Below are 18,160 nucleotides of genomic sequence, written 5' to 3'. Positions count from 1 at the left end.
TTCAAGCTGTGCCAAGTTTGTTCAGTGACCTGTCTGGGCCAAGCTGTCAGCAGGACCCGATCCAGACCTTGAACTGCCTCCTGGTTCGGACTAGTCTGGGTCAGCAAGGGAAATCCGTGTCTCCAATCACTCAGAGCAGTGCTCCTTACTCCCTCAGAAAACTGTGTTGAGGAGGGTTTGGAGGCTCTCACAGACTTTGTAATCAACAAGCAGAACTTTCTCGAAGTTCTGGGTGGGACCCATGGGTTACTGGCCTGGTCATTTTCTTCACCTCAGGTTTGGTGTATGCCTTCATGGACATCTTCGGAAGAAACACTTTTAGGTGGGATACCCTTGCTTTTGGTGTCCTCTTTGAAAAAGAGCGACATGTGGTGCATTTTTCTGGAATATGCACTTCAGTGAAGAAGTCTTTGAGTGTCTGTCACTATATGGATAGCTGCCTTACAGATGGACAGGATTTAAATCCTGGAAATTTGATTCTGCCATGTCCAGGGCATCGTGTTGGGAGCACCCCTAAAGTTAAAGACCTTCTTTCTTTTTGGTCAGAAGGCTTAAGCTATGTTAACTTAATTATATTAAGGAACACTAAACTAAAAACTAGAGCAGCAGTTCTAAAACTGTAGGTCGGCCAGGGCTGGCTTAGACTTGCTGGGGCCCAGGACTGAAGCCCTTTGGCTTCAGCTTTGCCCCCTCGCTCTCCCCTCCCCTCCCGCCTGGAGTGGAGGGGCTTCAGCTTCCCCCACCCCACCCTGGGGCAGTGGGGCTTGGGCAGGTTCAGGCTTCTGTCCTCCTTCCTGCCCAGAGATGCAGACACTGCCAGGGATTCTGTCTCTGCCTCAGATGGAACTGAAGGATGATTGTGGCTGCCCTAACCTTTATGCCCTTGGCTACCAGGAGCAACAGAGCATTCAGGACACTGGGGCAACCCAAACACACCCAGAATTCGGTCTCAGGCAAAAGGGCACCAGAGCAGAATATATGTGGACAATCACTTGAAGAATTCTAGCTAAATTTCCTCCAAAACAGAGTGTCTTGTTTTCCCTTCTCAGCTGTAAGAGTCCCCTCTTCCCAGTTTTTCCTTCACAGGCATCAGTCCTTATATAACCACTTATGTGGTGAAACCTACTCAAGTCTCCATTCCAAGAGCCCAGTCCTGACCTAACTTTGAATACACCCAGTTTCCAGATGTCCACTGTCCCAAAAGTTAAAAATTTAACAATAGTAAATATATTAGAGAAAGTCTAATAAGGTACATGAAATCAAACAATTTCTGAGCCTCCAACAGAATTTAGCTGACTGTCACTGGCTAGAACAAACCAATCACATACCAAGTAATGAGAATTCAGAGGTGAGGCCTCATCTATGATAATCCCCAAGGGGAATCTTTTCATCAACTCGGGAAAAAATAGATTTTCTCTTCAAACACATTTTGGGGAGAGTGCTGCCTAAAAACCAGCACTGAAATGAGTTTTAGGGCTAGTCTACACCAGCAGTGCTTTAACACGGCTTGTATAGTCATGACAGAGCTCTAAAAAACCAACCACCATGAGAGACGCAGCTACCAGAGGAGCTGGTGCACTGTTTACACTGGTGCTTTACAGCGCAGCGCTGAAACTTGCTGCGTTCAGGGGGGTGTTTTTTAACACCCGAGTGAGAAAGTTGCAGCGCTGTAAACTGCCAATGTAGACAAGCCCTTAGTCATTTTTGAGTAGATTTCCTGTTGTTGTTAATCCCTCCTACCATTTGTTTCCTTCCACATTGTTCTCTTTTGTGCCTGTATGCTAATTAGTTTAGTGTTACTCAAAAGGGGGTGAGACTGTCCCGTGCTGGTTTGTTGTTGCAGCCCATGGAGATAGGGTTAGACTTTTAGAACTTAACTTATTTTTTAAATACAAAAATAGCAGCAGACTTTACTAACAGACACAAGAAAAAAAGATTAGGTTAAGATTTGGTCTGGCTTTCCAAGTTCCCCTTTTAGAGATCCTATTCCTTCCCTGGAAAGAATCTGGGAGTTTTTCCATGGAAAATGAAGCAGTAACAAAAAGATTTTTCTTTCCAAGAGAGACACTCAAGAGAGGGCTGCAGTGGTACTGTCAAGAGCTCATCTATTTAAACATTAAACAAAGTAAAAAGAGCAGTACCCTTCTATACAGAGCATGGTATGCTGGGACCTGTAGTCTCCATGGGCTGTATCTCTGTATTAAAAATAAGGGGAATTAGGATCACACTGCAGAACTTTGTGGATAGCCTCCGATGATTCCTTGCATATACACTACCCTAAAATTCAGTTTAGTGTATTTTAAACATTGTTGCCTGTAAGTGGAAGGAGGAGCAAGACACATGCAGAATAAGGTCCTTTATTATATACTAAGAACATGTAATCTACTCACCATGAGAGAACGACAGTATGGGATGGAAGCCAGAATCCAGCAGTGCTATACGCTCTTCTAAGGACATAGTGTCTGGGTCTATGGCCTGAACAGAGGTTTTACAACCACACAGGATACAAGTGCTGGGCAATTCACAGCTACACTTCATGGTGAGAGGTTTCTGCAGCTAGTAGAAGGGAAAATAAAAAGATCAGCCATCTAAAAAGGGAAAAATCACCAGTGTTTTCTTCAATTTAAGAAGGGATGCTGATATTCAGATCCAGTGTTTCCAGGGTCTGATTTCTACAGACAAACTATGTTTCATGCCCTAACTAAAAAAAAAAGAAAAAAATGTTCAAAAAGGAAATATTTAGATACGTTTTGAAAGACAGGCATAACAACGGTCTTGTGGAATGGATCATCTCCAGTGAACCAAACACAGAGTAAACCAAACACAGACACACAGTCCCAGTGCCCACTCAGCATCAGTAACAGCATGTATGTAGGGCACAGCAAGGAACACAATCACCTCTCTGCTCTGGGATTCCACCTCTTATCCTTTGAAAAAATAATGTTCACTAGTACAAGACTACAATTCTCCTTGTGGCTGAACATAAAATTGAATTACTATGGTATCTGGTCATTATACTTAGGCCTATAACACAAACATATGGTGCTATTTTAAAGGGACAATTCAAAGAAACGTTTTTGACATTTCCAGTGACTATAGCTTGTTTCTTGTATCATATGATTTTCTTCCATTGACAATATTTGATGTACTTGATGCCTCTTCCTCTGATAATATGTTGTGCTCTGCAAGCTCAGTCAATCAAAAAAGAGGGAGCATTAACAACTTTTTGCCCATAGTTGCCTCTCATTACACTGGTGAACAAGATTGAGCGATGCTGTATTTGTGCTAACAAATGCCAAGGACAAAGACTAGAAGGAAAAGAAATTTAGTTTTCATGCTTCAGGATTATTCCAAGAAACAGAAATTAACAAATTACATACAGAGAAAGGGGCAACTAGATCATCAAATCAGTCTCATCAATGTGAGAAAACTGGATATTTTCAAGAAATCTCTTATACTGAGCTGGAAACATCAAAATAAAGAATAAGATGTTTGTAACGTAAACACTCTAAGCTAAAGGTAAGAGGTGGGAAATAGAAATTACGTCAGTGCCGAAACTAAAACCATAGTTAGGCTGTCACCGCTCACAAAGGCATGATCTGAGCACATGACTGGGATTCAGGTACTCTGGCTCAAATCCCAGCTCTTGACAGTTTCCCTGTGACCTTGGGCAAATCCATTTCTATGCCTTGGTTTCACCATTTGTAAAATTATAGAATCATAGAAGATTGGGGTTGGAAGAGACCTCAGGAGATCGTCTAGTCCAACCCCCTGCTCAAAGCAGGACCAATTCCCAACTAAATCAACAAAATGAGAATATCTACTCTCAGAGGGACATTTACAATGCAGCTGGAGATCCTGAGAGTGAAGGGGGTACTCCATTGTGTTTATACTGAATAAAAAAAATGCAGGATAAATAGTATTTTAGCAGACATGTGGCTAAACTCACTGAAAGTTTGCACCTACCTTCTTGCTAAGGAGAGACACAGCATTAGCTCGGACCAGCTTGCGTTTCTTGTATCTGCAAATGGGGCGGATTCTAGCTGCAACACAGCTGTTGTCTGGTACAGAGGGCACAGTAGCCAGGCTATCCAGTCGTTTCTGTTTGAGAATCTCTTCAGCTTCCAAACTGGCCAGAGAAATGCTGTTGGAGCGGCTTGTGTGAAAACTGCAACCAAATAAATAAATAAGACAGTGAGCCTAACTCAGAACAAGAGAGGCAAAAGTTAATACTGCACTATGATGGCTGTGCTGACCAATAACCTCCAGGTATTTTCTTAGGCAGCTAATGATTTTTATCAGTTTGGGGTTTTTACTACAGCTGTGCTCCTTGTTAACTTAGGTTGTAATAATTCTTTGGGGAGGGGGGGAAACATACTCATCTGCTTATGCATCTAGCTGGAAATAAATATTGAAGGTCATAAAATCATAGAAATGTAGGACTGGAAGAAACCTCGAGAAATCATTAAGTCCAGCCTTCTGCACTGTGACAGGACCAAGTAAACCTAGATCATTCCTGACAAGCCTAATGTCCAACTTGTTTTTAAATGCTTCCAGTGATGGGGACTCGACCTCCCATGAAAGCCTATTCCACAGCTTAACTACCCCTAAGGTACGTCTACACGACCCGCCAGATTGACAGGTAGTGATCTATCAGGGATTGATTTATCATGTCTAGTGTAGATGCGATAAAATTGATCCCCGATCACTCTGCCGTTGACTCTGGAACTCCACCGCGGCGAGTGGCGAAAGCGGATGTGATGAGGGAGCGGCAGCGGTTGACTCGCCGCCGTCCTCATGGCCAGGTAAATCGACCTAAGAGGCGTAACTGAAGTCAGTGTTATTCATGTAGCTGAAGTCGTGTATCTTAGGTCACCCACCCCCCAAATGTAGACCTAGCCTTATAGTTAGTAAGTTTTTCCTGATATCTAACCTAAATCTACCTTGCTACAGATTAAGCCCATTACGTCTTGTCCTACCTGCAGTGGACATGGAGAACAATTGATCACCGTCCGCTCTGTAAAAGTCCTTAATATACTGGAAGACTTATCAAGCTGCCCCTCAGTCTTCTTTTCTTGAGACTAAACATGCCCAGTTTTTCCAACCCTTCCTCACAGGTCAGGTTTTCTAAACCTTGCCATTTTTTTTGCTCTGCACTCTTTTCCATTTGTCCACACCCTTTGTAACTGTAGTGCCCAAAATTGGACACAATACTCCAGTTGGGGCCTCACCAGTGCCAAGTGTAGCAGAACAATTGGAATCACAGAAATGGAAGGGACCTCGAGAGGTCATCTAGTCCAGTCCCCTGCACTCAAGACAGGACTAAGTATTATCTAGACCATCCTTGACAGGTGTTTGTCCAACCTGCTCTTAAAAATCCCTAATGATGGAGATTCCACAACCTCCTTAAGCAATTTATTCCAGTACTTAACCACTCTGACAGTTAGGTTTTTCTTAATGTCCAACCTAAACCACCCTTGCTGCAATTTAAACCCATTGCTTCTTGTCCTATCCTCAGAGGTTAAGAACAACAAATTTTTCTCCCTCCTCCTTGTAACAACTGTTTACGTACTTGAAAACTGTTATGTCCCCTCTCAGTCTTCTCTTCTCCAGACTAAACAAACTCAATTTTTTCAGTCTTCCCTCATAGGTCATGTTTTCTAGACCGTTAATGATTTTTGTTGCTCTTCTTTGGACTTTCCCCAATTTGGCCACATCTTTCCTGAAATGTGATGCCCAGAACTGGACACAGGACTCCAGCTGAGGCCTAATCAGCATCGAGTAGAGGAGAAGAATTACTTCTTGTGTCTTGGTTACAATACTCCTGCTAAATACATCCCAGAATGATGATTGTTTTGTTTTTTTTTTTGCAAGTGTTACACTGTTGTCTCATATGTAGCTTGTGATCCACAATTACCTCTCTTGTCTTACATATACCCTGCCTGTCCATGACCTGGCACTTGTTCAAGTTTTCCATAGGAATCACCTTGAAAAGTGTGATCCCACATCACTCTGAGGGCACACTGAGGAGGAGATATCAGGAAACACGTGTCTTGAACTCTGGGCCACAGGTCCTCTTAGGAGCCAGTAAATTCCAGCCTGCCAACCAGTGACCTTAATAGCTGTATTTGTATCAACAGCTAAAATTTGCAATTTTCATGTCTAATGCAGTTGAGGTTTCTATTATTAATGGCATGCATCTCCCCCTTTAACAGAGTGGGCTTTTACAGTCAGCGGTTTCATTTGTTCTTAGATAATAAATCTAAAGCCAAGAGTTAGTGAGGGGCTTGTTCTATCTCTATTTCTTTTGTAAATAAAAGACCAGAGAGAAATGGGAAGAATTTTCCTTTTCTGTTCTCCCTAGGAACTGTACAGCTGTGTTTCAACATGAATCTAGCAACCTGGCACTTCAAAGTGCTCTCTCCCCCCAAAAGTGACTCTGTAAAAATGGCATCTTCTTACTTAAAAGGCCTGCTCCCTCTTTACTCACTTGGACGAACATCAGCTTTTTATCAGTACTTACTCCTGTTAGCCCTGTAAGACCCATGTAGCTATGGAAGCTAGATTCTTTTCTGGCTTGCATATTATCAGATGAATTGTTAAACGCACCATGTCTACTATTGATGTGTGATTCAGAAAGAATCCAGTTAATTTTTTAGACTTCATGTTGCGATCACATGTCTGGCTGCTAGAAACAGCATCACTGAGACACAAACATGGATCCCCATTATGCTATTTTTACAGAACTGCATTATACATGTTTTCAACAAATAAAAGCTGCAACTTTACAAATGAAAACTTGATCTTTCTAGGCCTACATCCAGTCATTTTAGGTTTCACAATTATCAGACACATATTAATTATATTTGCCAGACAGCAGGATGCACTTAAAGCCTTTACTTTGCTCAACTGCTTTATCTAATTGCCCTGTACATGCCAGGAAGTTGGGCAATCTCCCTTTCACTCCAACGGTTAAATAGTCATTTGACTGTGAGAAAAGGTACCATGGAGTATTAGAAATCTAATACGAATTCTCCATCAATATTAAGACAGAACTATGTTACCTATGAACAGGCTATCATATGCTCATCCACGATTCACCATGACTATACAGCAGTCTTTTTTCTGACATGGCCCTGTGTCAGCTGTTGCTGGCTTATGCACACCTACCATGCTACATAGCTGTGTGTGTACCCACACATTCTGAGAACATCTGAGCAGCCATCCCATGCTGACTGAGGGAGTGGATTGTGGGTTTTTTCCCCTTCATGCAATGCACTTTGGAATGTCTTCACATATCCAGGAGAGAGGAGAATTGACTTCCTAGGTTATGCAAACAGTCCTATCTACACTACAGAACACCATTCACTTAAGGATGTCACAGACTGACTCAATATCAAAGCCAGAACACAATACAGCCACTAATTTAAAAACTACACGTTAACAATGTTATGTGAAGGAACGGTATTTAAATGAACTCTTATAGAGGCTGGTCACAAACTCAAACTCCATTGTGACAAGATCCAAGTCCTTCTGTGACCTGATGATTCTTTCACTTTGTACTGCTTTGCAACTTTGTCCCCACTCACAGCTCTGCTGTGCTGCAAAAGACCTTTTTGTCTGTTGGACTGGACCCCCTCCAGAGCATGGCAACTGTTGCTCAGCCAGCAACAAAGATTGTTGAATGGGAGGTTCACCTTACTTTCTGAAGGTAAGCATGCTGCCTCAATTCTTCCATGTCCCCACCAACCCAGGGAGAGGGGAAAAAAAAGACTAGAACATCACAAAGTGAACCTAAGTCTTCACTGTAGCAATGCATAGCGCTACTAAGCTTCTCTTCCTTGTCAAAGAAATGGCTTACTCATGATTATCCTTCTACTTCTCTGCACTGCTTTAAACATACACAACAAGAATGACCTTTATAAGTTAATTTATTAGTAGCACAGTATTCCACATCAACTGAACAGACTGTGTTAAGACAATATCATTTTCTCTTGCACCTTCACAATGAACTGTTTATTGCCATAAAAGCAATCTTACATTCTTGCTGTGAATTTTGAAGTTGGGAATCCAAACTGATTTTCTTAGGAAATGAGCCAGGGATAAACATATAAGAGAAATTACGACAGATATATATTTAGCTGATCAGATAATACTGCCAGCTATCAGTGTCACTTGTGAACCTCAATTCACATAACTCCTTCAAACTTATGTTCAACTGTTCCAACTCTTGCACACTTATTAATGTCTCTGGCTCAACAGTAGCAGAGATTTTGGCCCTGAATGTTCTTTTTATATGACATTTTATCATGGGATCTCAAAACTCTTCAGCTAAAAACACACCTTAGAGGATTCATATTACTCCTATTTTACTGAGGAAGCAAAAAATACATTAAATAACTGGATTAGAGTCGAGACAAGGCTGTTTTGGAAAAGCTGAATGAATTCTTTGCATTGGTCTTTACTGCAGAGGATGTGAGGGAGATTTCCACACCTGAGCAATTCTTTTTCGGTGACAAATCTAAAGAACTGTCCCAGATTGAGCTGCCAATAGAGCAGGTTTTGGAACAAACTGATACATTAAACAGTAATGAATCACCAGGACCAGATGGTATTCACTGAAGAGTTAACTGTGGTATGTAACCGACTGCTTAAATCAGCCTTGTACCAGGTGACTGGAGGATAGCTAATGTGACACCAATTTTAAAGAAAAGGCTCTAGAGGTGGTCCTGGCAGTTACAGGTGGATAAGCCTAACATCAGTACCAAGCAAACCGGTGGCAACAACAGTAAAGAATAGAATTATCAGAGACATAGATGAACATGATACGTTGGGGAATAATCAACATGGTTTTTATAAAGGGAAATCATTCCTCACTAATCTATTACAATTCTTTGAGCGTCTCTACAAACACGTGGCCAAAGTGATCCAGTGGTTCACTTTCAGAAATCCTTTGACAAGGTCCCTCACCAAAGGTTCTTACGCAGAGTAAGGAGTCAAGGGATAAGAGTCCATGTCCTCTCATGGATCAGTAACTAGTTAACAGACAGAAAACGAACAGTAGGAATAAATGGTCAGTTTTCACAATGAAGAGTGGTAAATATCAGGGTCCCCAAGGATCTGTTGAGACCAGTTCTTTTCAACATGTTCATAAATTATCTGGGAAAAGGGGCAAACACTGGACGTGACTGTTTGCAGATGATGGAGAATTACTCAGGATTCATAGATTCATAGACTCTAGGACTAGAAGGGACCTCGAGAGGTCATCGAGTCAAGTCCCCTGCCCTCATGGCAGAACCAAATACTGTCTAGACCAGCAGTCCCCAACCTTTTTGTCTGGCGGGCGCCAGCCGAAGGACCACAGCAGCGGCAGAGCACCCCCTGAAATGCCACGGCGGCGACGCCTCTCGATGACGTCGCTTGTCGATGGCAAGTGGCATCAGCGAGAGGCATCCTCTTCGCGGCATTTTGGCAGGTGCTCTCCCAGGGGCCAGGACACGGATATATAAAGATGTGCCCACGGGCGCCATGGCACCCGCGGGCACCGTGTTGGGGACTACTGCTCTAGACCATCCCAGATAGACATTTATCTAACATACTCTTAAATATCTCCAGAGATGGAGATTCCACAACCTCCCTAGGCAATTTATGGCAGTGTTTAACCACCCTGACAGTTAGGAACTTTTTCCTAATGTCCAACCTAAATCTCTCTTGCTGCAGTTTAAGCCCATTGCTTCTTGTTCTATCATTGGAGGCTAAGGTGAACAAGTTTTCTCCCTCCTCCTGATGACACCCTTTTAGATACCTAAAAACTGCTATCATGTCCCCTCTCAGTCTTCTCTTTTTCAAACTAAATAAACCCAATTCTTTCAGCCTTCCTTCGTAGGTCATGTTCTCAAGACCTTTAATCATTCCTGTTACTCTTCTCTGGACCCTCTCCCATTTCTCCACATCTTTCTTGAAATGCGGTGCCCAGAACTGGACACAATACTCCAGTTGAGGTCTAACCAGCGCAGAGTAGAGCGGAAGAATGACTTCTCGTGTCTTGCTCCTAACACACTTGTTAATGCATCCCAGAATCACGTTTGCTTTTTTTGCAACAGCATCACACTGTTGACTCATATTTAGCTTGTGGTCCACTATAACTCCTAAATCCCTTTCTGCCATACTCCTTCCTAGACAGTCTCTTCCCATTCTGTATGTGTGAAACTGATTGTTCCTTCCTAAGTGGAGCACTTTGCATTTGTCTTTATTAAACTTCATCTGGTTTACCTCAGACCATTTTGAATTTTGACCCTGACCTCCAAAACAGTTGCAATCCCTCCCAGTTTGGTATCATCTGCAAACTTAATAAGCGCACTTTCTATGCCAACATCTAAATCGTTGATGAAGATATTGAACAGAGCCGGTCCCAAAACAGACCCCTGCGGAACCCCACTTGTTATACTTTTCCAGCAGGATTGGGAACCATTAACAACTACTCTTTGAGTACGGTTATCCAGCCAGTTATGCACCCACCTTATAGTAGCCCCATCTAAATAGTATTTGCCTAGTTTATCGATAAGAATATCATGCGAGACCGTATCAAATGCCTTACTAAAGTCTAGGTATACCACATCCACTGCTTCTCCCTTATCCACAAGACTCATTATCCTATCAAAGAAAGCTATCAGATTGGTTTGACACGACTTGTTCTTTACAAATCCATGCTGGCTATTCCCTATCACCTTCCAAGTGTCTGCAAATGATTTCCTTAATTACTTGCTCCATTATCTTCCCTGGCACAGAAGTTAAAACTAACTGGTCTGTAGTTTCCTGGGTTGTTTTTATTTCCCTTTTTATAGATGGGCACTAGATTTGCCTTTTCTAGTCTTCTGGAATCTCTCCCATCTCCCAAGATTTTCCAAAGATAATAGTTAGAGGCTCAGATACCTCCTCTATTAGCTCGAGTATTCTAGGATGGATTTCATCAGGCCTTGGTGACTTGCAGGCATCTAACTTTTCTGAGTGATTTTTAACTTGTTCTTTTTTTATTTTATCTTCTAAACCTACCCCCTTCCCATTAGCATTCACTATGTTACGCATTCCTTCAGACTTCTCAGTGAAGACCGAAACAAAGAAATCATTAAGCATCTCTTCCATTTCCAAGTTTCCCGTTACTGTTTCTCCCTCCTCCCTGAGCAGTGGGCCTACCCTGTCCTTGATAGTTAAGGATAGTTAAGACCAAAGCAGACCATGAAGAGTTACAAAGGGATCTTACAAAACTAGTGGCAGGAAAATGGCAGATGAAATTCAAAGCTAATAAAAGCGAAGTAATGCACACAGGAAAACATAATCCCAAATATACATACAAACAGATGAGGTCTAAATTAGCTACTACCACTTAAGAAAGAGATCTTGTGGACAGTTCTCTGAAAACATCGGCCCCATGTGCAGCGGCAGTCAAAAAAGCTAACAATGTTAGGAAACATTAGGAAAGGGACAGATAAGATGACAGAAAATACCATAATGCCACTATATAAATCCAAGGAACACCCACACCTTGAATACTGCATGAAGTTCTGGTCACCCCATCTCAAAAAAGATATATTAGAATTGGAAAAAGTACAGAGAAGGGTAACAAAAATCGTTAGAAGTATGAAAGAGATTAAAATAACTTGTATTATTCAGTTTGGAAAAGAAGACTGAGGGGGATATGACAGAGGTCTATCAAATCACGAATGGTATGGAAAAAGTGTTAATTACTCCTTCACAAAACACAAGTCAGGGGTCACCTGATTAAATTAATAGGCAGCTGGTTTAAAACTAACCTAAGGAAGTATTTCTTCACACAAGGCATAATCAACCTGTGGAACTCATTGCCCAAGAATGTTGTGAAGGCCAAAAGTATAAACTGGGTTAAAAAAAGAATTAGGGCTAGTCTACAATGGCAACATAAAAGCACTGCTGTGGCAGCACTTTAATGTGGCTTGTGTAGTTGTGGCAGAGCGCTCGCCCACTGCTCTAAAAAAAACAACCCATCTCCACGAGGGGCACAGTTCCCAGCACTGGTGCACTGTCTGCACTGGCACTTTACAGAGAGAAAGTTGCAGCGCTGTAAAAGTGCCAGTGTAGACAAGCCCTTAGATAAGTACATGGAGGATAAGTCCATCAATGGCTATTAGCCAAGATGGTTATGGATGCATCCCCATGCTTTGGGTATCCTTAAACCTCTGACTGCAAGAAGATAGGACTGGATGACAGGGGATAGATCACCCAATAAATTGCCCTGTTCTGTTCGCTCCCTCTGAAGCATCTGGCATGTTGCTGGAAGACAGGATACTGGGCTAGATGGCCCATTGGTCTGACCTAGTATGGCCATTTTTATGTTCATATATGAGGAATCCTGAGACTCATTACCCTTTTGACCACTGGATCACAGTTTCTTCCTCAGAACACTAACTGCATTTGAATACATATGACTGCTTGGAAAATCCACACTTCTTAATCTTTACATATATAAAACATTAAAAACAAGAACAAACATTCCCTGAAAAAAAGCACAAGCATAAAAGTCTAACAAAATCATTACAATATTAACAGGTTTTTTATATGTAGTTGTTTGGGGATAGTAAAAGGTACGATAGCACTCAGATGAGTGATTACACGATAAAAGCCAGACAATTCCCCTCTTTTCCAGAAACACATAACTGCATTTTTCAGTGACTAAACTATTTATCAAAAAAAAAACCAAAAAACAAAAAACACCCATCTCTATATGTAGTGCATAAAGCACAGCCTTTTCACCTCCAACTCATCAGTTTGTTAGAGCTTACATTTCAAAGAGAAGGATTTATATACTGTTAGCCCAGATTCTAGTTCATATTTTGTTGCCCTTGACAATGCAAGGTCAACTGTCTCAGAAAGCCTGAATAAATGTGGAGACTCAATTTCCTTTCAGTACTATTGATATGCTTTCCTGCAAGACATAGGGAAGGTTATTAGCAGGTCATTGGGGAAAGTTCACAAAGTGGTTAAAATGTGTTTGACAACCCAAAACTACAGTAACTCCTCACTTAAAAGTCCTCCCGATTAATGTTATGTTGCTGATCAATTAGGGAACATGCTCGTTTAAAGTTGTGCAATGCTCCCTTCTAATGTCTTTGGCAGCCACCTGCTTTGTCCACTGCTTGCAGGAAGAGCAGCCTGGTGCAGCTAGATGGTGGGGACTTGGAACCAGGCTGGAATGGCAGCCTCCCCCCACCCCCTCCATCAGCTTCCCGCTCCCCTAAGTTCCCTGTGCAGCAGCTGCCCAGCAGGCTAGCAATTGCAGTGTCCCTGACCCCACTGCCATGTCCTGCTCCTGCCCTCTGCCTTGGAGCTGCTTCCGGAGACTTCTGCTTGCTGTGCGGGGGGAGAGGGGAGGAAGAGAGGGACTAATGTCAGGGTGTCCCCCTCCCCCCTGCACCCCACTCACCCCATCTTCCAGAGAGCAGGGGGGACACATGACAGGGCTCAGGACAGAGGGAGCTTGCAGGCAGCAGCAGCTGTGGTCTCAGCAAGCTGATCTAATTAACAAAGCAATGTACTTAAAGGGGAAATGCACATCTCTTCACTCACACACACACACACACACACACACACACACACACACACACTACTACTACTACTACCACCACCACCCACTCCGGCTCTTGATCTTTCCTTCTTTTGGTATTAAACATTTCTAGCTACTTAAATTCCTAGTACGTTTCTTTGCTTTATCAAAGTTAATATGGCCATTAAATTTATAGGCAGCAATATAAATCATGCCTCCCCTCTCACTTTATTAGTTATTTTTCCTTCCCCTTGCAGGAAAAGATGAATACAAAGTTAATACACCTCTACCTCAAAATAACGCTGTCCTCGGGAACCAAAAAATCTTACCGCATTATAGGTGAAACCGTGTTATACTGAACTTGCTTTGATCCACCAGAGTGCGCAGCCCCACCTTCCCAGAGAGTCACTTTACCATGTTATATCCGAATTTGTTATACCTGGTTGGGTTACACTGAGGTAGAGGTGTATTGCTATTGGGAAGAAACATTTAAGATGCAAGCAATTTTTGATTAAGTAGCATATAACCATTTTAAATCTGAACTTTAAGTTATCAGAAAAATAACCTCATATCTATTTTAAATATACCAATCAGCAAAAAAATTGGATACTTCAATTGAAAGTTAACACATTAAAAAGAGAAGTCTAGACTTAACCTTACAGTCATGACTGACATGTACAGAGTAAACATTCAGATTTGTATTTATGAGCAATATAAATGCATATCACCAACAGATGTGGCATCTGCAAAATTATCCATCTCACCTGGTTTATTTTGAAAGTGTTTTGAAGTTTACTTTGTGGTTACATTATTACTGTAGCCATCTTGGTACCAAGATAGGAGGGACACAAGATGGGTGAGATAACTTTTACTGACTCCCAACTTCTGTCGGTGACAGAGACAAACTATAAAGCTCCACAGAGCTCTTCTTCAGGACCTGTGGAGCTTGAAAGCTTGTCTCTGTTAGCAACAGATGTTGGTCCCCTAAAAGATATTACCTCACACACCTAGTCTCTTAAATATTAGTCAGTTCTAAGTTTGACAACTATACTTTGCAACTTGCATATGAATAGCATTCCATGACCATCCATAGCTTTAGTCTTGCATCTCTCACTGTCTTTAATGTTTTATCTTGGACAGCCTATCATTATCTAAAGTTTAACATAGTCAGTTAGCACTCACTCTTTGCTCCTAATCTCTGCTACTTCCATTCTCCATTACATTCAAACACTCTCCTTGTCTCACAGGCTTGTAACCTGGAAGCCATTTTCAGCTTCCTTCCCTTTGTCCATGTCCAAGCCATAACTAGTCTGCCTCTTCCTTTCTGTCTCTTTTTCATCCACACCCTAATGATCTCCTCTCAAGTCTTGACATTATCCTTGCTTCTCTTCCACTCATCAGCTATGTCTGAAGTGCTGCTTATGAAATTCTCTCTTCTCCGTTTCTACCATGTTAATCTCCTATTCAAGTCACTCAAATGCCACTTCACTGGCTCTATATCTAATTCCAGTTTCTTGCCCTTGCTCTCAAGGCCCTACAGCACAAAGCCATTTCTTCCAGTGACACTTGCACTGATACACCTTTCACCAGCTTCTCTCAGGTCTCTCCATGCCCTTTTCCATGCTGCCCTTGTGCTTAAAATACATTCACCAAATCTGTTCACTATGACGGTTCTTTGATAATTCCACCTATAAAGACCTGCTTCTGCTGCAAAGCCTGTAAGTGGCAAAGATGGTGGCAGGAGTGGCAGAAATGTTGTTAATTTCCCTTTGAAACTGTCTAAAATAAGGTGCAGTACAACTGCTCAGTTCTTTACCTCTAGAACATTAGAAATATTCCTGCTTGGAGCGCACTGCGGTATTTTCAAGCATGGTCAGTTAGAAATTACTCACACATTATTGTGGTGCCATGCAGAATTACAAACAGGATCACTTCTACCCAGAATGGCCTGTATTCTTTACTTCTCCGTAGTCTGAAACACCTTTATTTAAAGCTCCTTATGTGCTATGCTGCTGCCATTACTGGAGAGTACAACTGTAGGCCCCACTCACAAGCTGCGTAAGCAACTATCAATGATTCATTAAATGAAATAGCCACTCTCTAACAAGCGTGTGAAATATGTGCTCGCACTACACAATGCAGACGTCTTGAAGCCTGTAATCATACCATCTTGTACTGATCTCAGCTAAGCAGGGTCAGATCCAGTCAGTACCTGTATGAAAGGAACAGCTAAGTATTGCAGAAAGAGGTGCTAGAGATTCAGTAAATAGTGTGCATCTCTTTGACAGGGTAGTCTGGGCTATTACCTGGGTTTTAGCACAAACCTCCCCTACTGTCCACACACAAATCTTTCATGTGGGCTTGTGTGTGATCTGAATCCAGGCTTGCATAACCAGGTGGTGGTATAAGTTAGAGTCTGGGTTTCACTTTAACACACCCACTTGGCAGGCTGGACACAGGCTGAAAACTGGGTTTCAAAACTCTGGCTCTTATAGTCCTGCAATGCCTTCCCACAATTCCTTGGGGACTGTATTTTCCTGCCCTTCTGCATACTCAGCACCAGAAGTCACCTACTAGTTTATATGCACCTGGCTGGCATCTGAACCCCTCGTTTCATGTGATCTCCTCTCATTTCTGCAAAGTCTCTAACAGTGATTTTGTCCCAAGACATCCTCATCCCAGCGTGCTGTTAGCTGGCCAAAGACTCTCTCCAAAGTTCTGAAAGACTTGTGATATATGAGGTCAGTAAGGCTCACTATTTGGGGAGATGAACCTGAAATCACCACCTCCAAGCGGCTGTCAGAAGAGGAGATTAAGACAAATTACAGTTACCTTTTCCATAACTGGTGTTCGAGATGTGTTGCTCATGTCCATTCCATATTAGGTGTGCGCGCTTGCCATGTGCACCAGTGCTTAAAGTTTTTCCCTCAGCAGTATCTGTAGGGAACCGGCTGTGGTGCCCTCTGGAGTGGTGCCTGTCCCGTATGGCATGGTATAAGGGGCACCGCCAGCTCCCCCCACCCTCAGTTCCCTCTTGCCAGAAACTGACAGTGGGGAAGGAGGGCAGGTTGTGGAATGGACATGTGCACTCCCCTTTGGGCTTGCTACACCACCCAGGGTATTCACAAAAGTTTTCACCATGATAGCAGCCAAGGTGCAATACCAAGGCTAACAGTGAGCCTAGAGAGGACCAAGTTAAGATCCCACTGTGGGACAGGAGCCCATACCTGCGGGAAGAGTCTCTCAAGTCTTCTCAAGAATCTGACTGTCATGTCATGGGAAAACACCATCTGTCCTTGGATCGGCAAGTGAAAAGCAGAGATGGCTGTGAGATGCACTGCTGCTTCTTGAATTTGCCTTACTTTCTGTACTGGTTTTTACTTCCCACCCTAAACTATAGCATTGCTGTATGTTGTTATGCTGCTGTCATGTTTCAGTGGCACATGAAGTGATCTCTGTAAATGCTTTATCTACCTCACGCAGCTTCTAGGACAACTAGTAACTGTAAGGTGCTTTGAGAATTGGAATAAAAAGGTTCTCACAATTGTAAAGAATTATCTTCATCTCATTTCTGTTCCAACCACCAATATGCAAGTTAGGCACCACTAAAGAGGTGCTCAGCAATAAAGCCCTACACAGTGTAAAGCAGTTAGTTGCTCTTTCAAACGTGGAGATTTTCCTTGCATCTGTGCAGCAAACCCTACATTAAAGGTATGCACATGCAAAAAATATGGTCTGATATATCCAATTGCATCAGCAACACCTGCAAGCTTAAGGCACTTTTGAATAAAATTAGCAATCAATAGAACAAATAATTCTGTTTATTAAAACTAAGCATCAACGGAAAACTGGCAACTTGTATTGTAAGCAGCTACACCTCAAAATGGAATGCATCCCACCTCACTCAGAGCAACAACTAAAATATAATCCAAGACATGTGCAATCCTCATAGTAATAGTAACAGGCATTCAAACTTTCCCCAAATGAGGATTTAATTAGCAATTTTCCAGAAACTGAATGGTGTACCCAATTAGCATAAAATGGTGCTAACTGCAACCTCAAAAGAGGTTACAGTAAGAACTATTTGTATTTTAGCAGAGGCGACTTGAATCAAGGTGGAGCACTGCATGCTGAGACAAATACATTTCACAGGATGAACCTCCATAGTCAGGCAACCAGCAAAGGAAAGATATTAGTCTTTTACCATTTTAGGCTTCTTTATAAAGGATGAAAGGCTTGAAAAATGGTTCAGTTTATTTAAAAACAAAACCAAAAATTTTCACATTAGAAATTCAGGTCTTGTCAATACTGGTGTCAAACACATGGCCTGCTGCCCAGATCCAGCCCCTAAACCCTTTCCTATTACCCATAGCTGCCTGCCTGCTGTAGGTCAAAGAGGGCTGGCAGACAGCTGGGGAGGTAGCTTGCACCTGATTGGGACCAGGCAGCAGAGACCTTCCTCTCTCCACCAGCACTGGTCAGAGCGCCTTACAGGCCACACTGAAAGGAAGTTCCTTTCCCATCTTCCCTACCCTGTCTCTGAGCTCACAGGAGCAGGCCCCTTTTCTCCCTCTGCTGCCTACC

The 18,160-nt window shown here is 42.4% G+C and overlaps 1 protein-coding gene across 9 annotated transcripts in view; it reads right to left on the bottom strand.

Moving 5' to 3' along the window:
* The window catches only part of LOC115645308 (KAT8 regulatory NSL complex subunit 1-like), a 137,177-nt gene that overhangs the window by 33,346 nt on the left and 85,671 nt on the right, over positions 1 to 18,160 (bottom strand). For all 9 annotated transcript variants that reach the window (XM_030549758.1, XM_030549762.1, XM_030549757.1 and 6 more), the window contains 2 exons: positions 3,967 to 4,168; positions 2,391 to 2,556 (listed from right to left, as the gene is read on the bottom strand). In XM_030549758.1, coding sequence (XP_030405618.1) covers positions 2,391 to 2,556; positions 3,967 to 4,168 — 368 coding nt within the window. The remainder of the gene's footprint in view (positions 1 to 2,390; positions 2,557 to 3,966; positions 4,169 to 18,160) is intronic.

This window comes from Gopherus evgoodei, chromosome 2 (assembly GCF_007399415.2).
Source record: "Gopherus evgoodei ecotype Sinaloan lineage chromosome 2, rGopEvg1_v1.p, whole genome shotgun sequence".
In the NCBI taxonomy this organism is placed as follows: domain Eukaryota; kingdom Metazoa; phylum Chordata; order Testudines; family Testudinidae; genus Gopherus; species Gopherus evgoodei.
This window is presented reverse-complemented; position numbering and strand designations above follow the sequence as displayed.